Source organism: Gambusia affinis, linkage group LG01 (assembly GCF_019740435.1).
Source record: "Gambusia affinis linkage group LG01, SWU_Gaff_1.0, whole genome shotgun sequence".
NCBI classification, from domain to species: Eukaryota; Metazoa; Chordata; class Actinopteri; order Cyprinodontiformes; family Poeciliidae; genus Gambusia; species Gambusia affinis.
In genome coordinates this window covers 36,935,525-36,961,129 of record NC_057868.1, presented here as the reverse complement: position 1 = coordinate 36,961,129, position 25,605 = coordinate 36,935,525, and the positions used below count along the sequence as shown (strand labels likewise).

Below are 25,605 nucleotides of genomic sequence, written 5' to 3'. Positions count from 1 at the left end.
ATGGTATCTATCACTTCTTCATGAGAAGATACAGGTCTGAATAAATCAAGTTTTTTGTAATATGCGAATCTGTCTAAGGTTTCTGCATTTCTTTTGATTAATATTCCAACTTGTAGCTGGAAACCATTAAAACTGAACTCTGATTATTTTTGAATACACTTCTCTTGAAGTTGTTCCAGATCACCACCCCAGGGAGAGATTAGTGATGAAGTTCATCCTGATGATTTCATCTTGGTTCACTGAGTTTATTGGATAGCAGCTATGAAAAAAATCAAGGAGGCTTCTTAATTGTTATGTTACCTAATGCGGATTGACACCCATCATGCACCCAGAAGCTTGTCAGTTTGTACCTGGCAAGACATTTCAGGCTGAAGTTTGGGCTTGAAATACAACTGGGGAGGCAAAGGGAATGTGTGGTTTTAGGCTAAAGCAGTTGTATGTAATTTTCTCTCCACCCAAAACATCTGTTGATTCCACAGAATGAGAAGTCATCCAAGTCCTCCATCTAGGAAACCTGTGTGTGGGTTTTTGAACCCTGGAGCAGCGTTCATCAGAGATCTGCAGATATAGAAACCATCCAGAAAAATCTATGTGTCCATTTATTTTCTATACCCAGTAATCTGTGTATGGTTGACTGATGCCTATAATAAGAAACAACAACTGTACTTTGAATAACAAGAAGTGAAGTTGATTTCTGACTATGCTTAGAGCTAAACACGAATACATAAACATCTGAAAAAAAAAAAAATAGTGGTATGCATTTATATTCAACCAGATTGTAGCATATGTGAGTGGTATGCCCTGGACAGGTTGTCGGTCAATCACATGCACATAGACATATACAGAAGCACCTAAAGGACATTAGTGATCGATTAACTTAAAATGCATAGGATATGAACACTTTGGTGAAGAATTGTAGTTTTAAGGCAGCATTTACACAGGACTGCTGCCTCGAAACTGCCGGTATATTCTAACGTTGATTGGGGAAAAGTTATACATTTAACCGCTAAGACACACTGTCAGCTGTAGATGGCATGCCAAGCCACTAGATGGTGCTGTGATTTTTGCATGTCATCAAACACGCATGGGCTTCTGACCCTTAGCTTCCACATCATAAGCTTTCACCTCATTGTAAAGTGCTCATGTATTCCTTATCAGAAATTGTGTTAAGAAGTTTCTAGAAAAAAGTCTAAAATTTTTTAGTTCAAAAGGCCATTCATAAATTTTGAGCTTAGTCTTGCAAAATTTTTCGAAAAACTTGAAAGTTTCTGAGTTTCTGAAGTAATTTTTTTTCTAGCAAAATCTAGAGATTAATCTCAGAATTTCTGAATTATTTTTTGCAAAGCTTTCTTACAAGCTTTTGGAAATTTTCTTTTAGCAAAATTTCTGAGCTTGATCTCAAAATTTCTGAATTATTTTTGGTGGAAATTTACTATTCCTTTTTTTTTCTACCTACGATGGCCCTAAAACGTTGTTGCATGTAAACGAGCGGTTAGATTGCAATAAACATGTTAAACATGTTAAGAGCAGCTCTATGTAAAAGTGATTGGAGGTTTTCTCAAAGCTTTCATAAAAGTGGAGCTTAGAATTTATTTCCTTTGCTGTTATGTCTGTGATCTTTAAAGACAATTAGGCTCCAGTTTTCCATCTGATTTTTATGCTTACAACACCTCCATCAAAGTGATGCAATTATTGCTTCATAAGGGGTAATTAAACAGATCTTCCCTTGAACTTAGGACATGTCTGAGCTAACAGTGCATTAACTGTTCATCTGCAGAGGATGCTCCTTCAGCTGCAATAGGATGATGAAGGCCTCACCCACTAAGGCTGTATAACGACTCAGTCTCTGGTTCAAGATGTGGGAGTGGGTGGTGGAGGGGGAGTACAGTTTGGCACAAACATCAGACTATGCTCAGATCATCTGGCACAGACATCAGTCTTGCCTGCGGGCGCATTAATAACCCCAGACTGGTGTTTCATCAGGGCTTTCTCAGTGCAGGAATAATGGAAAACAAGATTTGTGTGAGATAATAGGGAGCGAGAGCAGAGTTGTTCTTTCATGCGGATTCATGTTTTAGACCAGGCCAGCCAGACAGGCTGAGATTAGGACTTGATCGGCCTTGAGTGGAGTGTCCGAAGGTCTTGTAGAGAGGAGGTCTTTCTAAGTTCATAGTGGAACAGTTCACAAGTTCTTAAATGTTAAACTACAGGTGCGTTCCATCCAAATGTTTAGCTAGTTCAGTAATTCAGTTCAAAAACTAAAACTCATTTGTTATACTGATTTATGCCTTTACATTTTTACTTCAATTATTAATAAAAGCTCAATTAATTACTGCATTAATAGTATAGAGCAGATAAGCCTGTGCATCTACTAAGTTGGTACGTTAACCCAGGTTGCTAGAAAAGTGGCCTTTTGCATTGTTGGTTCTGTTGGCTCATCATCAACCTGACCAACACCAGCAAATTAGATTTCTCCCTAAATCATCATTGACTGTGGAAATTTCACTCTGAACCTCAAGCAGATTAGATTCCCATCCTTCAAACCTTGATTTCTAAATGAAATCCACTATTTGCTTCCATCTAAAAAGAGGGAGTTTGACCACAAAGCAAAGCCCAATCTCAGTTAATCTTCTCCAAATGTTTGGATCTCCTCAGTGCTGTGCTCATTGTTGCTTGAGAACCTTTTTCTGCAACATATTTACTTATTTGCAAAAGTCTCTGAACAGTAAGATTATCCTCACTGTGGAGGGTACTAATAATCATCCGCTGGACAGCTGTAAAACAGCTGAAATTAGAATTTAGATAGTCCATGATCCTTAAAATAAACTCAGACAATATACTGCTTTGTGGAAAAAATGCTTTTGATAATAAAGGAATTCTATTTTTTGAATGGGAAATATTTAACTTTTTGATGTCGTAATTCACTGAATTGCTCTTTTACTGCAATGGAAACAAACTATATTCAGCATCTCAGCTCATGCTTCAACTTGATCATTGAGTCTTGTGCTTGGTGTAAAAATATTCCCGTGCAAGTTAAAATCTGCTCCAAGTAGTTTATTTTGCTGACAAACTGAACAGTTGGCATTAGTAATGAGGATTAAGGTCACTGGAAAAAAAGAACTGATGAAGAAAGTTGTGCAACTAACTTTCTGGAATATGTCAGATTTTTTTCTGTTACGTGGCTGAGGGCGCCCCAAATTCATAGACGTCTGAGGAAAGTTGAAATTCAAGGAACAAAAAAAGTCTCAATTCTTGGATTAACATCAGAGTTCTGGGGCCAAAGTCTGAATCCTGAGGAAAAAACAGAATTCTGAGATTAAAGTCAGAATTTTTTTTTTCCAAGTGGCTCTAATCTTATTCCATATTTGTATGTGAAACATTTGTAAGAACTTGATTCTAACTGAAAAGCAGTGAGTGACAATAATATTTATTTTAAAAATCCCATTGAGTGTGTTTTATACGCTAAAGCCTGCAGATGGGGGTTGCATTTCTCATCATAATGTGGTTGAGCCCTCTGGTCAGAAATGCCTTGCTTGTCACCTGTTTGTTCCTATAAACCGTTTTTTTGCTAGAACCTTCCAGTATAATTGGTCTGAACCATCCCAGCTTCTGCTTTAAACTGTCACAGATTTGGAGGGATGTTACCTCTCTGGTGAAAACGCCATTGAATAATTGCCTTCCTTCCACTTTTTTCTCCTCTGAAAGGTCAACCGGCTTGTGATGGCATGTGCATCAGCAAAGTGATGAGTCATACATATGGAGTAGCCAGGGGTTAGTTTCACTGGGCTTTCGCAGATACCTGCAGGGTTTACCTTGTCACCACACCTTGGTGGATTTTCAAACAGATGCACTGCTCCCCTTGCCTGTAATTACCTATTATTATAGAAGGAAATGTATCCCTTGCATCTGCTTTCAATGAATAGGCATTGCTTTCTTATATTATTGCATTAACTCAGGACAAACAGATGTCTTTGTAGTTGTGAGCAAATTACCAAATGAAGGCCTGCATTCTGAATTATGGGGACAGGTGAAGAAATCTGCCTGCCAGCCGTTGAAAGAAAGGTACGTCCAGACTTTGTTTATGTCTGTCAGATGTTGATGTTTTGTTTTGTCGTGCAGCTTGTACAAAGAGGAGCACATTGTCATAAGCTTCTTGGATCTATTTGAATCACATGCAACATTCATGCACAAATCCAAACAGTTGCCTTCCTTTCTAGGTCAACATGGTGTTTTATAACACTCAGTAAACAAATGTTCTTGGGGTTGTTTTTTAAGTGTGACTGATTCAGAGTATTTTATTATAATTGGTTAGCAGTTGGTTATTGTGAAGCAAAAGTTTTCACATGATTAATTAATCTTAAAGATATTCAAATCAGCAGGTTATGTCTGAAAGCTGATATTGTTTGTAAAACTTTGAACTTCTGATACTGATTTTGGCTGATTATTATTTAAGAAAATATCATTCAACATATGCTGTAAGTCCTTCGTGTTGTGATGTCATTATGTATATCAGAAGCAGTGGAGAATTCCCGTTGTCTGTGTGAGAGAACAATTGTTTTAATTTATGACCTTGTGTTAGCAATTAGCTAGAATGCAGAATCTTACTTCAAATTTCCAAAAGACTGCAGACATTTCCAAATCCTGTATATACTGACTATGGCAGAAGAAAAAGACTAAAATTACTGTGCTGTGTGTTCTTCCTGGTATCTCTGGAAAGTTTTCTCCTCTTTTCCTGCCTTGTAGATCAACTGCAGAAATGTCTCATCATTTCGTATAAAATACAATTTCCTTTTATAAAGCTACAATGTCATTCTGCTCCCTCTACCTAAATTTCAAAACCTCTCACTAGTACTAAACCTAGTTCACTTTCAGTTGTCTTCATTCAGTGTCGACTTTCACACTGAACAGTGTGTAACAGGGTATTCCTTTCATACACTTTATGTAGAAAGTTCAGTTTTTTGTTTTTTTTTTGCTGACTGACTCAGTGTTGATCATTCTACAAATACCTTGTATCTCTAATAAGTGAGTGAAAAAGTATGTTACTGTTTTTTTTACACATGGACTACAGTCCCCATTTTTCACAAGAGGAACAATGTGAGAAAGCAAATGTTTGTCGTTTTTATTTTCTGGATTTATCAAACCAGATGTCTCTTCTTCTTGTTTTTTCTTTTCTTTGTTTTTCAGTGATCATGTGGTATTAATTTAAGCAATCCAAATAAATACATTCTTAGAGTAAACAAGTCTTTGGAAAAAAAAAGTCCACATCAAATTGCCCTCACATTCTTCAGAGCTTTCCAGTAGTTTTTTTTTTTTTTTTTTTGTCAAAATGGGCTTCTTTATTCCAGATGCCCACATGAGCATTAAGAAGCCATTTTAGATTAAATATGGACTGTTTGTACTCTTTGAAGCCTTTTATGATTGATAAGTCAATTAGAAAAATATCAGGGTTTCTGTTTGCAATTAGCAACTCCAATGTAAATACACAGTAATCCAGCCTGAAATGTCAGAAAATGTATTTTTTTGGCTTCAGTTTTAAGATGAAAAAATGACGTTTAATGTTACGTGCCCTTGAGTATATGTCAAGCTATGCAAAGCTAACGGGACGTGAAACATCTTCCTCCTCAGCTTGCACCAGAAAGTTCTGCATCATCACTTGACATTTAAATCTGGCAGAGAATGAGAACAAGGAGCTTATTGTGTATTTCATGTGCTCTGCTGCTTGAAAGACAAAGCCCATTGGCAATGAAACTCTCAAACTTTAGACTTTTATTTGTTTCATCAAAATTAATTGGATCTAGCTTTCATCAGTCGATCCACTGATGTTCAGTGTTTAAAAGCTAAATATTTTTTTTTTTATTTTAGCATTTGGGCTCTTAGCTGTAGTAGATATAAATAGATTATACTACTTTCTTCTCGTGTTTTCTGTTGGTTGAAATAACAATGCAGCAAATATATGTTCTGATAAAGAAAAAACATCTAGGTATTGTTCAGCTCTGTTTGCAGTGTGTTATTTTTCAGACACATGGAGGAAGATTAAGTAGAGTAAAGGAAGTGTTTAATTTAGCTTAGGGATTTTATCTGGCGGTCTAAGCATAAGATCCAGCAGGCGTGGTCCTGTCTGGGGGAATTCCTTCCCACAAGTTCATCAGGGAAATGGGATGGCTGTCAGGCTTTCCAAAATTCTCTTTTATCACCCGAACTGCCTCGTGCTATTTTATGTTTTTTCTTTCTTTCTTGACCCGCTGTTTGATATGATCTGATTATTGCATATCTACTCCCTGAGGCGCATGAAATCAGATGTGCACAAAATCTATGACCTATATTTATAAATCTGCTTTTTGAATGAGATAATTGTCTTTGTTGCTTCCTGTTCTTTAATCATGTGACTCATGACAGGTGAGACCAAAACAGACTGCTGTTCTGTCTGTGAGATGGACTGGTGAGGCATCCCTGCAGGGAAACAGTCTAGACAGGAAGATTCCACGAATTGGTGATTTAATATATTGAAGGTTGCATTGTTGATACAGTCACTTACCAAATACATATTGTCATAGCCTTGCAGTGTGACTCATACTGATATGTTTTATCTTGGGTTAAACAGGATGAGAAGCCTAAAATTAAAACAGTTTGAATTAAAACAGGGAGACATCATTATGGGTGAGAACAGGATGCATGCAAGATTCATTCCCACAGCAAGGTTCTGCTGCAGATTAAAATGTAATTCAATGTAACAGATAAAATGAGGAATACAGATACTTACAAAAATGTTCAATCCCCTTAACTTCAGTGTATGTTATTTGGATTTTATGAGACAGATCAACAAAAGGCAGTGGATAATTTTAAAGATGAAAGCAAATCGTGTGTTTTTTTAAAATTATATTTTATAGATGGCAATCTGAAATGTGAGGTGTGCTTCTCTATTCAACCCTCCTGAGTCACTACTTTGTATAAACACCTTTCCCTGTAGCTACATTGCTTACCTTGTGGATTATGCTAGTTTTGGTTCATTTTTATTGGCTTATTCATACAACTTTTTCAGGTCTTACCACTGGTTCTAAGTTGTATGTAAGGCTACACTTGGACTGGGACATTCTTATACCGAAATGTACATGTCTCTTAGATTTGCAGCAAAAACACAAAATCTAACCAAGTACTTTTGAGCTAGTTTCCAGTGTAAGTATCTTAGTGCACTTGAAATAAGACAAAACTATCTCACAAGTAAATTTTCAGGAAGGAATATAAACTTGTTTAAAGTCTATAATTCCTTAATATTGATAAAAAGGTTCTAGTTCCATTAGGAGATTATTTCACTTATAACAAGACATTTGTTCCATGCTATAAGTAAAATAATCAGTCAGTGGAATTGGTACCGGTACAAGTCCAAATATACTTGGCAAGATCTTGTAAAAACCATTTAAATCCATGCGTCATTTGCTTTTCATTTTAGACTATCAGCACTGATGTCTGCTTAGAAATGCTTACAAATGTTTTACAATATAAAAAAAAAAATCCTGGGGTGTGAATACTTTTCATGACACTGCATAAGTTTTCTCTCTGTGTAGTAAACTTGTAAGTGTATTTTCTCATGCATTTAGAGATCAGCTGATAAAAGACGGGCCTATAAAAATTGTAAATGACGCAAGAAAGCTCCGATGGCTCAAGAAGCTTTTGTTAAGCCCCGTGTTGACCTTGGATAAAAGTAACGAGGGAACCACTGTTTATCTCCCATCCAACAGCTTTTCCCTCAGCACTCATTCATTACCATATCTTCATCCTGCATTCTCTGTTTGCTTGTCCAAAGTCTGCCCTCTGGCTTACTCAAGTTTCTTTCTTCTACTAGCTGAGATTTTATACATGTTGCAAAATAAGTTGAACAAATTGAGACAGAATAAGAAACCTATTGTGCAAGTTTTTAACTCCTGCCAAAAGGCTTTTAAAAGTTTTTTTTCCCAGGGGACTTGTTCTCATAAACTCCTACTTCTAATGGTTCTGCTAAATTTAATTGAATTAAGAAAAGCTTTCATAAAGTGAATGTTTTAAGGTCCAGCCTCCACATTTTCTCATGCTTCTCTTGAAACAAGCTCTATTAGATAATCCACTTCTTTGCAGTAGCCTGGCTTCTTGATCCTTTGTTAAGGGTGACAGAACGTGTTTGAATCATGAGTTTAAAGCTTTGAAAGGAGGAAGAGCCAATGAGAAAAAAAGGTTTTACTTGAAGAAAGTGGGTACCTAAATCCTTTTCTCTGTCTGATCCTGATAATTCCCATCAGGAATGCTCACTTCTTTCCTCCTTTGGGGTGCTGCTGAAGAAGTAAATCTCTCTGGATTTTTGGAAACTGGTTTAAAATTACCTTGATCTTTGGATTGGGGCAGATGAATGACTTCCCTCACCAAACATAGTAGACCACCAACAGGAAAGTTCCTTGTTAGGTGTGGGCTTTAGGCCACATCTCTGCAAGACAGTCTGTGGGTGGATTTACTTCAAAACATTCAGGGCTGCAGAATTATCATTTTGGACGTTTATACACTTCCCTTTCTGTTCCAACTGCTCCTAAAAACAGCCAAAGTGCTTAAAAACACACACAGTTTTTTGGCAATAAGTTAATGTTTTTTTAGTGTCGGGTAAACAAGCTGTTTCAAAAACCTTCCAAATGTCGAGTCACATATAATAGACACAGGTTACTTAGCAACCCATGTGGAGATCCAGCACATTTGATAAGCTCGTTTTACCACTGTATGCGCTGTAAAATGACTGCTGAAAAACAGCGTTTTGTTGTTAACTTACCATCCAGAAACCTCTGGCGACATTGTTGTTGGCTGTGCAGGAGGCTCTACTTCTGGTTTTCAAAGCTGTATGGTTGTACAGTTGCACATTGAGTTTGGGGGGCTGCGGCCAGCAGCAGCTTATTTGGATTTAAAGTGACAGGAGGGCCTAAAACAGCTAATTCTGAAAGGAGCCCAAAGTAGGAAGAACTGAGCAGACTAAAGTTTCATTATCTAAGAATAATTTTGTGCAAAAAATGTTATGAACATGTTTTGAACACACTGTTCAAAGAGGCATAGTACCGCAGTTAACTTTTAAAAAATTACAGACTGTCAAGATAAAACTCGTCAAGTCACAAGCCATATAGCACTGTAGAAATTTGCAAGAGCAAAACAAGACCCAGGATCACTGAGCGATTTGAAGATGCTTTGTGTCAGTTTTCATGAGTAAAGCGTTGTAGGTGTGCCTACTTGCTTAGCAGCAATTGGCTCTGCCTCCTACCGCTCACAGTTCTCTATGAAACATGGCTTTCTTTAGTGTTTATTGGATCCTGTCCGGCCCTAACCTCAAATAAGGGAGTTGAGGAAAGCTGCCAGCCCCTGCAGAAGACTGCCTCCTGTACTCCGTTTCTCCAACAGTTTGAAAAATGCATGTGTCAGGTTCCTGCGTAGGTCCAGCTCCTGCACAGAAGCATCTTTCAATAGCTCGCCAAGCATAATAAAATCAACCTCTCACAACCTTTAAAATCCATAAATGGTCTCACCACTGTGATGGCAAAATCTGAGGAATGTGCAGAAAAGTTCAAATCTTCCATGTGGCAGGTAATAAAACTTTCAGTGAAGTTCTGCTTTGAAAAGTTTAATGAACAAGACATTACAAAAGCTAAAACAGGATTTAGATGTATCTCCTCACAGGACCTTTCCCTCTGTCCTTTCCTGCACCCCTCTCTGTCTGCAGGGCCCCTGGGGAGGGTGTAATAACACCTGCAGCTACGCAGCTTCAGAGGTATTTTTATCTCCTCCTGGAATTCCACCTCTGTTCCACCTCTCCCCAAAAAGCTCCTGTCTAAACTCATGGGAACTCGGTCAGAGGCGTTCTTTAACATCACTTTACCTCAGTGTCCTCCTCACCAATTGGTAAAGAATGCATAAAAACTACAATTAAATATCTTGTTTTGCAGTAGCATGATCTCATATTGATTTTTATTATTTTCATAAATACAACCTTTAATTTGATTACATTTATGTTCAGTATTGAGAAAAAAATATCTTTCAATAAAATCTCCAGTGCAACAGTTTGTGGTTCCTTCTCTGTTGATGCTTTGATGAACTACTTTTTACCAATAAGACAGCAGTTCACAACAATTCAAAGAAAAGGGGTGTTTAAATCAAGAATCCACCCATCCATATTTGGTGTTTCAATAGCTCAAACACCAAATATCCATTGACTTTTGCTTAATCCGGCTTTCCCATACTTCATTGGAGGTGTTGAAATCAACTCTCATTGATGAGGAAAAAGACATAATCTTGTTTGCGGAAAGACATTCTTCCATTCTCTACACAAACTATTTCAACAGAGCTCTGTGTGAAGTATTGTGTGATTGATCAGAAGTTTGTGAACGACATTGATGGACTTTTTCCACTTGTATTACTTTTAATTTAGCCTTTTTTTCTTACCCAGTGGAATTGATTTGACATCAGATGATCCTCTCAATAACTAGAAAAACTTTAGAACAGTCTTCTTAATAATAATTTCCATTCTATTCAGATTTGCCTTGCCTATGACTGTAGGCCTTCACTATATGACACCTGTATGTCCTTTTCTCACCTGGTAATCTAATAATAATGTTGAGGATGAACCCTTTTCATAGTTATTTCAGTCGACGGCGATTCAATTCAAATCTAGCCTGTGGATATTCAATAACTCGAGTACAAGACTTGCATGCATTCCCACCATACAGAACACTGACTGAGTCTAAGTATCAGTCAGTGTACTTAGACTGATACTCCCGGGAGTATGTAGTGTTGTTTTAAACGATTTGCTTTCTTTTTTTAAATTGTCCAATAATCACTTCCTGTGTTGAGTTTTCTTGATAGAGAATATTAAAGTTGATGTAGTGACAACCAGCTATAAATAGCTAAAGTACAAAAATACTTAAGACTCCCTCTAAAAACACTCAAAATGGCCTATTTCAATAGCTCAAACACCAAATCTACCTTAATATTCATTAATAAACAAAACACTGCAGATTTCTGCAGAATCTGACATCTGGAGTCTTATGGCTCCTGGACTTGCTGCTTTGCAAACACCAGACAATAGTGTGTGAAGTAGCATTGCACCAAAGTATTTCAACTTCACAAGTTGCATTTTCTTTCTAGTATTTTAGACATTCTCTGAAAAAGAAAAAAAAAATCACAATGTTGCAAATTTTCTGTGAATAGTTTGGATCTGTGTTTCACAGAAAAGTCTGAGAATACTGAACTGCCAATTTCCAGTATATTTTAAAATTATTTCAGTTGAAATGGTTCCTGGCATTTATCTCATTTTTACAAGAAGAACCTTGAGGAGCCATGGAAAGTGGAATTTTTAAAGTAAAAGTATTAATGAGCCAAAGTGACATTCGTTGTCCAACACTTATCTTAGGTCATATTGCAGAGGTAAAATGTCCAGGACAAAGACTTCTCACATCCTCCTCCCCAGCAACACTCTCCAGCTCATTATGTGAAATCCCAAAAGCATTCCCAAGCAAGAAAGTATATAGATCCTCCAGCAAGACCTGGGTCTGCCCTGGGGTCTTTTCCCAGTGAGATATGCTCAGAAAACCCTCCAGGCGGCATCCTGATTAGAGGTCAAAAATGACTCTGCTCATGCTGAGGAGCAGAGGCCAATCTCTGAGCTCCTTCTGGATGATGGAGCCTCTTATTCTCCGAGTTGGAGCCTGGCCATATGAATGGAGCCCATTGTGTTTGTCTCTATGAATTGCAGCACTCAAATTGTCTCCTTTTTACTCTGCATTAAATATGATTAAAATAAAGGCCGTGCTTTTCTTCTGGAATACTTTGTACAGTTTCAATAACATTTCTTTTTCATTTCCATCAAAAGCTCCTTTAACAATATTTAGTCAGCATATTAGTTGTTGGATTGAGAGGATAATTTAGGTTTTTTTAAATACTACCACCGTCATGTTTCTATTAAGGGCTGCGAAATAATATTTTTGATTTCTCAACTCTTCACTTACCTTGATGTTCTTTTCTGTTTGCCTTGGAAAAGCAAACAGATGTGTAATTAAAAGAAGTGTAAAAAAAAGAAGAGGAGCGCTTTGATGTGCAGGTGCTGCCCAAACAAAATGTTCTATTCAGATAACAGCAGGGTGTGTTGTGATGGTTTAGCTCAAAATGTGTCTTGGGTCAGGAAATACAGAACATGGATAAAAAAACTCATGGTTTGACACGCTCAGCATGTTGGAGCGCCTGCAGAAACTTTGATGCTTCTCCCTGAAAATTCCAGCCAGTTAAGGGATAACATGACTTTGGGAACGGTCAGAAAATAGGCTTACCAACAAGAAATTACTCCCCACGGTCAGAAGACCAGGAGGACATGTAATTCCCCGGCCAAGAGGCCTAAAGGCCATTCTGTTCTCACAATTTCAAAACTATTATTATCTGGATGCGCTTGATTCTTTCCTGTGTCTCAGGGTGCAGATTTGTGGCGATTCAACCATTCGATTCGTTTCAGAAACTTGTGCCTAAGCTGTGCCTTTCTTTTGTCCTTTTTAGACTTTTCCCAGTCAGTGTAGCTAATCGAGTATGATAAACGCGGGGGGTTCAGGGAGTGGGTTGACAGACTGAGCTGGTTCTGGCCTGTGATTATGTGGGACAGTGTGAGTGTGGCCAAGACAACAGGTGGTGTCAGATTAGTTGGTCCTGAAACGAGAGGGAGGCAGAAGAGAGGAGAATTAATCTGTTGCCATCGCTGTGGAGAAACCAAAGCCATTAAACAGCTGTTTCTACTTCCTTTCTAAAGCTTAACTATGCATTTAAATCAACACAGCAGCATCTGTCATTAGATCATTCGGTTTTGTAGTAACGTAAAATTATTTGGAAATATTAAACAATGAAGTCCAAACATCAGAAATGTTTAAACTAGATTCAAAATAAATGCGTTAAGTTTAATCTACACTGAATTGCCTAAAGCATTCAGTGATCATCCTTCACACATATGATATTGAATGACATCCCATTCTTTAAGGTGATGTCGGCCCAAGCCAAACAGCTAAGACATCTTCGAATCTTCTGGTATTTCATTCCTAAAAGTTTAAGACTTTCCTAAAGCCTATTGCTGAAGTCAGACACTGATGTAGGATGAGAAGTCCCTGTAATTAATCCAAAAGAGCTGCCCACTAACTTGCAAATATATGTATTTATGTGCCTTGCTTTGGTTTCCAAGTCTTCTTGGAAAAGTAAGGGACCAACCCCAAAGTTTTCCCTGAAAGTTGGAAATTATCTGAAATGTGGCAATCAAACCCCAGAAAAGATAAATAAGATGACAAGAAGTTGTACGCGGCAGGATTTCTAGCGTGAAGAAACTTAATTACGTGTGATTTTAATTGTGTTTCTTATTTAATGAAAACACCATAATTGCAAATTGTGTTTCTTTTCAACATTAGCGGAATATCAACAAAGCTTTGTGCACATTTGTAATGTAAACACAGTTACTGACTAGCTGGGTGACATAAACGATTAACCTGGCATTACTGCACATGCTCTGCTGAAAAGTTGAACCACTATCATGTCCTTTTAAATCCTTCTTTATGGACTACATATCCTTTCTACTTTGGCTAAATTCGGATCATATATTGGAAGACGTGGATGTATTAACCAGACACCAAGTGTTTGACAAGTTAAAGCCACCTGGTGGCTTTCAAATTCCTGGTTGTTTTATCTTCATTGATTGCCTTAGCAGCTTGATCCAAGATTCCAGATTGATTTTGTTGAACTCTTGTTATTTTCCCAGCTGTGAGGTGACAATCCTTGTTATCTTCTTTTTAGCATTCTTCGACGATTCTTTTCATTTGTATTGTTTAAATGGGTAAAAGTGTTAATGATTATCAGAGACGGAAATGTTTATGCTTCACTATGAACATCTATTTGGTGGATTGACCTCATTTGCTCCTCTCTGGCCAGTTTAGTACTCACTTTTTCTATTGCTATCTTTCTGTTAAAGTGGTATCAGTGTCAGATAAACGTCAAACCAGTTCAGATCCCTTATCCCTCCGGGTGCTCCAATGGGAGGAAAAGCAGACGTCTTAAGTGATACAACAGCGACTCTTTCTGTTATAAATAAACAAGAGAGGGTTGGAAAAGCTGGAGCGGCACAGCCCCTCCGAGCCGTCGCAGGTCTCAGCACATCAGCTGTCAGCTGTCTTCTGGGGGTTACTGGAATCAGCCCCCCTCAGTCCTTTCCTCACAGTTCTGTTACCGGAAACTCACACACTGACACTATTTACAGACCAAATTACTCGTACAGTGTTTGTTTGCTGGGACATTTAGTTCAGGTGGGGAAAAAAATCTAGACTTCTATATGTGTATTGCAAAAACACAAAATCTTATCAAGTATTTTTGTCTAGTTTCAAACATGTTAGTATGCCTGAAATAAAGCAAAACTAACTTATAGGAAACTTTTCTGAAAGATAAAAAAACTTTTTTTTAAGTCAGTAATACCTTAAAAAAGTCCTATTTATAAGTGAAGTAGTCAGACAGTGGGACCAGTACTTATTTTTATCTATATGAAGTAATTATTAACTTAAAATAAGCTCTGATTTCTTGCTGAAAAGTTACTTGTATTTTAGTTTTGTCTTATTTCAGGTGTACAAAGATATTTCCACTAGAAGCTAGATTAAAAATACTTGGTAAGATTTTGGGTTTTAGCAGTGTGACCTTTCATTGTGGCTTTTGCTATACATTTATTTCCTGGAATATTTAGTCACAAAAAGACCGTCTCAGTTAGTTCCCAAGCACAATAAATTAGCAAGCAGAATAGCTTTATTCTACTCCTAAAGTGGTCAAAAAACCATGTGTTTCTGAATGGGTCTTAATTCCATGCATTTCTTAATAACTGCCTCTGTAAATAGGGGGCTTAAAGCTTCACCAGTGGAAGACTGGTGACTGGTGGTCTGTAAGTGTTGAGTCCCACTGGGGCCCAGTTGAAGTAATAAAAGAAAAGTTGGTGTTTCTGTGGGTGTCAATTGGCCTCCACTCTTTAAGATGGCAGAATGTGGTCATGCTTCAAAATATATTAAGCAATAGCTTCTAAAGGAACTTGTAGAACAGAATACTTTTGCTTAGCTGGTATTTTAATTATACCATATATGCTTTCATTTGATGGTTGCGAATGTATAACTTTTGTTATTCCTTTGACCATTTTGGTTTCTTTGAGCTGGAAACTTGCGATGGTAGATACCATTACGCTGAGATTCCTGCTGAGGTGTCGTGTTTCACAGCCGGCTTATGATCCCTGCTGTCTGTCTGGTCACTTTGCCGCCAGCTTATGACCCTTGGCCTGAAATACATTACAGTGACTCAACAATGGTTTGCAAATTATTGGCCTAATTTGTCTGAAATATTTCAGTATTTTTATTTTTGCTAAAATTAATAGTCCAAATAAAGTTTCTAGGTGAAATAACTTGAGATGGACACAGTGGAAAGCTCTTGGAAAAGGTTCCACATCCTCTAAGCTTTTTCACATCACCACAGTGTATTTTATTAAAGTTTGCAGCACTCCAGGGTTTTGGTAAATAAAAATCTTAAAAGTATGGCATTCATTTGTATTTAGTAATCTTGAGTCACCTTTTGCTAGAATTACAGCTGCATGTTTTTTGGTGCATTTTCCTACCTGCTCCTCATATGCAGAGAAATAAATCTTGGTACACTTTTTTTCTGGATTGTGGGAGGAAGCTGGAGTACCTGGAGAGAACTCATGCATGCACAGGGAAAACTCCATGCAGTAAGACCCCAGGCTGGGATTCGAACCCAGGACCTGTTTGCAATAAAGAAATAGTGCTGCACAGAATTCAATAAGTAAAAAGCTGAAGTTTCTTAATAATCCTTAACCAGATGACTGCTGCAAGGACAAGTGTGTTAGACAATGGATGGATGGATAGATGGATGTATGGATATTTTTCTTTGTGTCAACACTTGGTCAACAGAATATGAAAAAGGCCTGGGACATCTGCATTTCATCTCGTTAAAATGTAGTCTATACTTGTCCTTTCCTACAGATGTGTATAGGTGCACCATAAGCACAAGTCTGCACAAGCCAGATGCTTATTTTGACAAGGCTAAGTGTTGGTGTAAAGAGGGAAGAGTGTGTAAGAGCTTGTGTATCTGATGCTAACTAGCTGGAGGCACTATTTGTTTGCCACGTACCTCACATAAACTAAAGGGACAGACAGCAAATCATGAAGGTGTGGCAGACTCAATTTTTCATGTGCTTCAAGCTTTTCCACTGGCAGAAGTGACTGAGATTTGCTGTTTTAGCTTAATATTTAACAGCTCAGTACTTTTGGAAAAGTACTGGGCTGTTAAATATATTTTTGTTTTTTTATATAAATTATTTAACTAGAGCAGATAATTAATTATTGGTGTGTATCAAGCTCACAAAACTGCAAATGGCTAGATAAAACAAATAGAATAAGGACATACATTGAAATTATAACATTACTGGTTTTTGAAATTAAAGATCACAAATAGCATTTTAAAGAATATGTAAAACATGTAGAATAAATCTATTCAGTTTTGACTTTTTTGCTCCCTAGAACTTTAACTTAGTAATTTCTAATGCCAAAAAAACATTGAAAATCTTCAAGTTTTGGGTTTCCAAAAATAAACTTTTCAGTGGAAAATTATTCTATTCAGGTTTAACCAGTCTAAGTTTAAGAGTGCAGTCAGATCAAAACAAAGACAGAATGATATGGAGTTGACCTTTTAAATGTTATTTTCCATATTATATTAAGAATTAGCATGATTAGCACAGAGGCTACATTCATGGGTTCTCTCCAGGTACTCCTGCTTCTTCCTACTGTCCAAAAACATGACTGTTGTGTTGGTTAACCTTTTGTTGTAGAACTCTCAATGAACAGCATGACTTTATAAAAAATATTTTTCTTTTCAATACCTTCTTACACCACTAGTTTTCTTTTTTAAATCTGTCTTGATACTGAAATTTTGTTACTCTCTGTCCTCTTCCTGTAGCTAGCTTCTCTCACTCTGAAGAGTGTTGTTATTGCTAAGGTGTTTACTAATCAGACAAGGCTTGGATTTTTTAGCTTTGGCCAGTCACTGGTCAGAACTGAACAATTTAACCTTTAAATTGTTCAGTTCTACTCTCCTGATGTTCAGTGCTTTTCTATCTTGGGGAATGTGTTCTAATAAACTGATCCAACTGAACACAGTGTGACCTGTTTTATAAACTAGACACTGTAATTGAAACAGTTTATCAGCAAATCTTACAAAACGTTGGTGGATATGTGAAATAATGTTATTTAAACTCTTACAGCTCCAAAGAATGCTGATTTGTATTTGTTCACATAACGACAAGGTGGACTTAATTTAGGTAACTTGAAAATGAGCTTCACACCTCATTCAGTGCTTCTTCCTAGTAGAAAACTAAACTCTTTGTAAAATGCCTGGTATGGCTGCTGTGTGGGAGAATAAATGTCCTGGGGGAAGATGGCCAGGCAGGCACTTGAAGCATGCGTTAAAAATGTGGATTTTTCCTTCACTTTTGGCTCCACTCTTCAGGTCCAGTCTTCCAGAAAATAGTGAGGTTGTTTGTTGCACCCACAGATTTAGTCATGGAACACTTTGAGAAGACAATTGCAGACAATGTCAAACAGTGTTTGTCTTCATGCCCAGTCATTTTGGATTACAGTTTTTGTAGACATGCCAAAGAGCAGCAGAGAACAAATGGGCCCTCACTCATCAAGCGCCTTCTCAAGCCAAGGCTCACTCATCAAAAGTGGCAGTTTGTCAGTTCAAAAACCACTCAGAGATTTTTTCCACTCATATTCATAGTTTGCTTGTTACCAATGTATTGCAAGTGTCTACCTGGATTTGTACAAAAAAAACAAAACTGTCTGGACTAAGTTATTTTTTTCCTCAAAAAAGCTCAGAAAAACAATGCAAAAGACTTTCCTGCCTGGTCAGGCTCAGCTTTATGTGGCTCATTATAGTAAGCCTACAAGGTATACAGTACAGAGAAAACTAAACAAGAATGCCCAATATAAAGACGTGTTGATCTATTTATTGTTGTCTAAGTAGAGGAGGTATTTCTGTTGAGGAAAGAGAGAAATTAAGAGAAAGAGAAGTTAATCAGGGTGTAACAAGCACAGCACACTGCATATACATATTGCTCCGCTCTGCACTGCTCCTATCAATCACAATCAATCACAAATCTAGGTAGATAAGCATTTGATTCACCTTGTGACTACAACAAACAACAAAATGGAGCTGAGAGATGTTAAACAAAGACTGAAAATGGGAGAAGTTATACCAGGGGTGGGCAATCCTGGTCCTTGAGGGCCGGTGTCTTGCAACTCTTAGATGTCTCCCAGGTCCAACACGCTTGAATCCAACAGCTGAATCACCTCCCAAGTGTAGTCAAGTTTTCCAGAGTCCTGCTAATGACCTCATTATTTGACTCAGGTGTGTTGAAGTAGAGATACAACTAAAAGTTGCAGGAGATCGGCCCTCAAGGCCTGGCGTTGCCCACCCCTGGGTTCTACTAATAAGCCAGCAGAGAAAAAAGTCAGGTCTGGAGGCAGACCTGGAGGTTAAGTTGTTAGCAGTTTAAAATCATATGTTAGGTTTATGTTGAGCTTGGGCCTCTAATTAGAGTTAGTCAAATTGTATCGGGCTTGGGCAAAATGTCTATTGGCTCGGGTCAGGCTGGATTTTCTACTCCTGAATTCCAGGTTGTGCTTATTTACCAATTTGCAGACAATGTTCTCCAATACCATTATGCCATTGCCGCCACCCTAAACTGGTGGCAATCTATGTTTTCATGTTGTATTCAACTAATTCTGAGACTTTCATTGGAATGTTGCAACTTGAATCAGGACTCAACATACCAGACAACATTTCTTCTGTCTGTTATTGTCCATTTTTGATGAAAATGTTTCAGTTGTAGCTTTGATCTTCTGATCCTGTAATCCATCTATTTCAAGGTTTGGGTTTAGAGATGCTATGTGGCATACATTGCACCGTTTTACTTTTGTCATCTTTAGCCCATCTGCTAGTTCTCAGGCATCACCAAGACATCTTCAATTACACTAATGCAGCTCACTGTGTATTTTAATTTTTTCTGACCTACCACTGTAAAAGGGTAGGTTGAGAGATGTTTTTGTGTACCTAATACACCTAATACATTTATGCCATATCCCACTGTTTTGAAAGAATCTTCATATCTATATGTATACAGATAATTTAACGTAATTGCTATGCTGTAGTGAACATGATTTACTGCGTTACAGTTAATACTCATAAACTTTTATCTCAGCAGAATGTAGTTTAGGGATTGTGTAGGCCCAACAGTGCCTGGCAGTGCTTGGAGGGAGGATGTGGACTTTTTTCTTTTAGCATGTGCCAGTATTTAAGGAAAATGTATCAAATTTTCATTCACATATTGCTTAGTGCACTTTGCATTCCATTCCTGTTTAGCACTTCCTACTTCTTTCAGTTCAAGTGGATATTGTTGATTTGTAAGAGGTAGAGCACAGTATAGAAATGTGTTTAATGAAGGCTGGAGAGATAAGATTTATATTTATGTATATACAAGTTGTTGTTTTTTTTACTTGCATTCAAGGCCAATTCCTTGGACTTGTATCAGGTGCTTGCAAGGGGAAATATCTTTTTCATCTTCCTGTGTAGATGCCCAACATACGCTACTGGTGGGTTAGGCGAGCTTCTGTTCCTGTTATTGCTATCATGCTCTCACAAGAGAGCATTGTGTGTGAAAATCCAAGAAGTTGAGCTGAGTCCAGTTTCTCTGCTTGTGTGACACATCGCCTCTGCCTCCAAGATGTTTCTCACAGATTGTCCTTGCAGCTGTATCAGAGGGTTTATGAGCAGAGTGGGCGATATGAAGGCCCCTGAAGGATTCTTCTCACCCCTCCTCCAACAGGCTTTGAATGTCTCCGAAATTTTCCAGGTTGGGATTGTCTATGTGTGACTTACAGATGTGGAACAAAAATCCTCTTATGCATTTTATGCATTTCAATTTTATAATGTTGACAGGAGATATTTGTAGTCGCTCACTCCAACCATTAGTGGGAACAGCTTTTCCAATATTTCTGCTTTACTCGTTGGTAAACACAAAGAATTTACATAACACCAAGTCTTACAAATTTCTTCATACCAAAATAGTGGACATTCTGTCTGAAAGACCTATAACCTCCTATTTTAATAGTTCAAACACCATAATCAATAGTAGTGAAATGGTGGAAACCCTGTTGGCACTACTGTAGAAGTTTACATTAATGGTCTTCCTCAGCTCCACTCTTAGGGTGCAAACAATTTGCACCAAGGAAAATTAATAGTTCTCCTGGACTGGCTGCTTTGGAAATGCCAACCAGTAACATGCCAAAGTATTTTAGTCTACCAAGCTGCATTGTCTTTAGAATATATTAGATACGCTCAACAATAAAAACCATAAATAGGTGCATCCATGAATACTGAACAGCAAATAACCCAATCTCCATGTTATATAGACAAACCGATTGCTACAGATTCCCTGATAAAGATATTTTTGTTTCACCTTATCCTGCAAATAATGTACGGTGAGCTGTGACCAGCCGTTTTCCTATGTAACCATTTGAATGTCTAACCGTTGGAATGTGGTAGTCATGTTTGTTCTTGTGCATGCAATTCTTTAAAAATATATTCCAGATTAGCTGGAGATAAGTTGATGGTAGAGCTGGAGGCTGGTGACCTGCGGGTTGAGTTGAGTTCAAACATTATTGAGGGCTCTATATACTGTTGGACGGATAACTTTAACACTACAGGTGTGACTCACCCCCACAAGACTTGGAGTAAAGGTCAAACTTGTATCTAAACTTGAGTGCAGTTCCAAAATAAGCAAAAACGGTGTCTTATGCTGTCCAGCTCCCTTTTACTTGATATCAAACTGATATTTGCTGTCTTAAAGTGTTAGCTTAATACTTACTCTCCAATCAATGTAGGTTTGTGAAGGTTAGTGCCCAGATGGCATCCAGCATGTCCAGATCATACCTCACCCAAGGGAGCGGGAAGCAGGAGATGATCGCGCCAATGCTTGTCTGGTCGGCACAACTGAAAAGAATTTGGTTAGTCAGCAGTTTCCTTTTGTGAAAGGCCCGGGAGTGTTGTTGTACGGGTGTTCACTCAGGGGAGAGAGGATTTGGGGGGTAGGTTTAGTTATTTATTAGCTGGAGCTATTGAAACGGGAAAACTTGCATGACAGAGTATGGTGGAAATAGGAACTGGCAGGCCATGCCGACTGGAAATGCTTGGGGTGGCATTCTGCCAGTCAGATCTAAGCTTATTGGCAGAATATGGGCAGCCTGGGTGCTGAGATGGTGAGAGCACAGTTAAACTCAAGCTGTGTTTCAGGCAGTGAACTTTATCAAGATGATCAGATATGAGAGAGGCTGGCCAAGCTCTGTGCCTCCTCACTGAGTGTCGAAGGTGTTTGTGGGTTAAACTACAGGAAGATGTTCTTTTTCTTTTCTCATTGCTTTTGTACTTTTATGGGTTTGTATGTTATTGCTTTTGAAACAGTAAAGTGAGAGAAATCATCGTCTGTTGAGACTTCACTAGCTAGCTAAATGTCCTGTGGACATTGCCCTTCTCACATCTCATTTACAGCACTGGTCTTCTATTGGAAAAAAGATGCTAAGCTAAAATATGGCACTGAGATAAAAAAAAAAAACAAAAAAAAACTAATGTGTAATATTTACATTCCATATTCAAGATAAAGGAATTTGTTTTGACCTAGTTTTAGCATTAAGTTAGGTGAAGGAATGTCTCCCAAGATGTTTGTCTTCCTTTAAGGGAAGATGCAACCTTCAGGTCTTACCTCCACTCAAGTAGGCATTAGATGTTCAGCTGATTTCTTTTAGTCTAAAATGTAATAGAAATATCTTTTATTGTCTCACAGTGTGGAAATTCAGGAATACAATCAATATGTGATGACGATGTGACTTGTAGATACCAACTATGTCAGTATACAGTGTTAATTTATTTCTGTTTTGGGTTGGGTCTATGGCAAGGTAGTTTCTTTGATTTTTATTACATAGGAACTGAAAGTTCAGTTTTTATTTCCTTTTTCTTGTTTTGGTCTGTCCTATTAAATCCCAAAATACTATATAGAAGTTTATCACAAAACCTACAAAAGGCCAATATTTAGAAGTACTTCTGCATGAAAAGGTACATAAATAGCTAATAAGTATTGCTGCTATTGTGTAAAGCGATACTGTGGTGACTGTGAATGTACTTTATACACTAGGCAGTCCTGCTGGATACTGTGCAGTAGGAATACATGGTTTCAAATATAAACATGATTTTTGTCACCTTAACTAAAGAACACAGAATTATAGTTGCATACCTTTTGGTCCCCTATTCACTTTCCTTTAGATTTGTTTGGTGTTTTGAGTAAAATTAGTAATCAGTAAAGTTATTAGCTTGTATGAAATGATGCATGAGATTAATTTGGTCAGTGAACATATGTTCTTACACTTTTATAACACTAGCTTTATACCAACTGAAATGTAATGGTAATCAGTTTTTGAGGATGAATTTCATATGTTTCCGCTGCTGCTGAAGGTGACATAATGCTTCAGCTGTACACCCTTCATGAGTCCAGAATTCTGATGCAGTTGTAAAGAACTGGGCTTGGTATGCTGGATATTCTCACTTGCCCTGGGGGCGTGGAGTTTAAAGCATACTAAGATTTGTGTAATTTGGGTCTCTACTGCAGCTGCTTGTGTTGGCTTTCTGTCTGGTCATAAGTGGGCAGTCGTAATCAGCTGTTGACATCTGTTGCAAGAGTCCACATTGAGATGGGAAAATTGGATAACATGTTGGAGTATGTCCAGTGAGCAAGCTTGGATAATATTTTATTTGCATGCAAAGCCTTGAGGGCGACTTCAAGTGATAATAGATGGTAAAAGTAAACATCTCACAATGCCTGTTTTCCTGTCTCTGCTTTTGTTTTCCCTCCACCCGTCTAGACTCCATGCATACAACTGGGTGTAGCCTTTCTCTGTGGAGACGTCAACCCCAATAAATCAAATCTCTTTGTTTGTCCCAGGTGAGTCAGGCCTCCAAGGTGTGGGGAGAGGTTCCGCTTCCAGAAGATTTGGAGTCAGAAAAAGATGTCCGGGCATCTCTGAGTTTACTGGATGACGATGAGGACTTTGCAGCTGATGAAGTGTCAGGAGGTGGGCTTGCTAACCCTAACCGCAAACCACAGCAACAGCTGCCCTTAATTCAGTGTAGTCATGTTTTCATTATGCTGTTCTTACTTAACTCATCCCACATTTTTTTAACAGAAGAAATGTTGCTTAAGGAATTATAATAAAACATTTCAAGATTTCAGCTTTTATCTTTTAGAATATAACCCTCCTCTGAAATTACACATTTAAGTGAAGAAAATGTGTGTTTTCCTGCAATTTATTTAACTGCTGATCTCATCCTCGGATCTCTGTTTTTTCCTCCTTAGACCAGCCCAGTGGGGAGGAGGATGGCAGCACTCCAGAGCCTGACAGCACAAGTAAGCATCCAGAAAATCTGATAGATATGTTAAAGATTATGTTTCTGAGTGGTAGATCAGTCAACCTTTTAACACTCCAGCATCTGTGATTCTGATTTTTGCAATTTGTATGTGTGTGTGTGTGCGTGTGCGTGTGTGTGTGTGTGTTTGTCTGAGTGCTGAATGATGAAACCTTCTCTTCCTGCTGCACCTTCTCCTCCCTCGTCGCCAGTTTGCCAGAGTCTGGTCATAACATGGGGCTCAGGCTTTGTCTCTGAGACATAAACACCCCCTCTTCTCTTTTATCTTTTTAACTCATCCCAAAGGTGACAGCAAAATAAAAAAAAAAAAAAAACAACATAGCCAGATGAACATAGACCACTCCATCAGAACCCCTCTGCTTTTCCAACTTGTTCTCTCCTTTGCCACTTTTTTATGTCGGCTTGAAAAGTGTTTATTTGTGGGAAGCCATCACATAATAACATCCACTCTCACCAAAAACCTTTTTTTTTTTCAAATAACAGGCTTGACGGTTGTCATCCTTCTTTATTTTCCCACTTCTGTGCTGCTTGTGCTCACAGTTTTGGACTCTGAACAGCGTAATGACTCAAACACAGACTGAAACAGATACTTCATCATGGATAGACTTTCATGTCATGCTTTGTAAGTTAGAGGCGAGAATCAAATGTGGCTTATAGATGAAACACTTTGTGTAATACAATGAGCCACAAGTGCCTGTGCTACACTGGACTATAATTACAGTACACACCAGAAAGAGCCATGGAGTTAGTTAACGAGTTGTGTTTTTGAGTTTATTGGGTGGATGTGCTAGCATCTGCTTTTAGCTAACAATCCATTCAGATACAGGTGGTATAGTGGAATATTTAGCTTCTCTCAACATTTGAATGTCAGTAATTAGAAGCGTACCACTATGTTATTAATATCTGTATTGCTCTTGATACTGAAAAAAAATTCTAGATTGGGTATTGGTGACAATGTGCCCGACCCATAAGAGCAGACCTATAATGTCTGTGTTAAAAAAAGAAACATTTTAAGTCAATTCAGCACTGTTTTTCTGTATTGGCTCAGTATTGCTAAATGCTAAACCTCAGACATCTGTAGTGGTATTGGAAGTGAGAAAAAATGGATCCGTGCATCCTTATTAGTAACATTTTATCAAGTAAATTGTTCATTGTGTGTTCTGAATATGAGGAAGATGGATTTTAGCTTGAATCCCTCTTGTATTTATGTCTTAGATTCTCATTTTAAAGTTAAGAAGCGAAGTACTTTTTATTTTGCTTTCTCTGTTCTGCAGTCGTTTATGTTGTTTTTGGTTATAATCAATGACATACCGTATATTAAAGGTTTAATTTAGGTGTATTTTTAAGTGATTCAAAGGAAGTTCTTCAGGCAAAGATCAAAGAAGCAAACATAATCTGAGCACCTGATGGTACTGCTTAGAGAACAATCACTTATCAATAACTGATTGAACCACATTACCCAGCATACTTTGATAACTATTTATTATGCTCTATAATACTGAATTGTATAAAAAAATTTCACTTTAAAGTTCACTGTGCCATAAAAAAAGTCCTTTGCGCACAAAAGCCAGAGTCCTTGACAAAAGTCATATCCATTTCTCTGATTGGCAGCAGTTAATCTAAGATTTTACAAGAGTAATACTTCCTTTAGAAGGAAATTGAAATGACATAGAACCCTATTCCACAAATATTACAAAACTATGACTCCAAACTAAAAAGTTACAGATGCTCATCTGAGCCGACCTGCAATCTTGATCTCATCTAAGTGGAAAAGCCAAAAAATGCCCCAACACTGTCTCAGTTGCAGGGAAAATAAGTCAAGATAGACCTTAAATGCTTTAATGTAGTATCTGTAAAGCCATAATGGGAGTAAGTGACCATGGAGGAACGGATAAATATCTGGAAACAGAGATCTGTTTCCAATGTAAAATATTAGTTTCATACATCTGCAACAAATTAAGCGCTTCACACAAAAGGAGTTTGTGGTTATTGAGAAACACATTTTAATTTTTCTCT

General features: G+C 37.8%; 1 protein-coding gene across 2 annotated transcripts in view; it reads left to right on the top strand.

The window, feature by feature from the left end:
• Nucleotides 1-25,605, top strand: part of hspg2 (heparan sulfate proteoglycan 2) — a 115,329-nt gene that overhangs the window by 14,355 nt on the left and 75,369 nt on the right. For both annotated transcript variants that reach the window (XM_044121906.1, XM_044121914.1), the window contains exons 2-3: nucleotides 23,108-23,237; nucleotides 23,519-23,569. In XM_044121906.1, coding sequence (XP_043977841.1) covers nucleotides 23,108-23,237; nucleotides 23,519-23,569 — 181 coding nt within the window. The remainder of the gene's footprint in view (nucleotides 1-23,107; nucleotides 23,238-23,518; nucleotides 23,570-25,605) is intronic.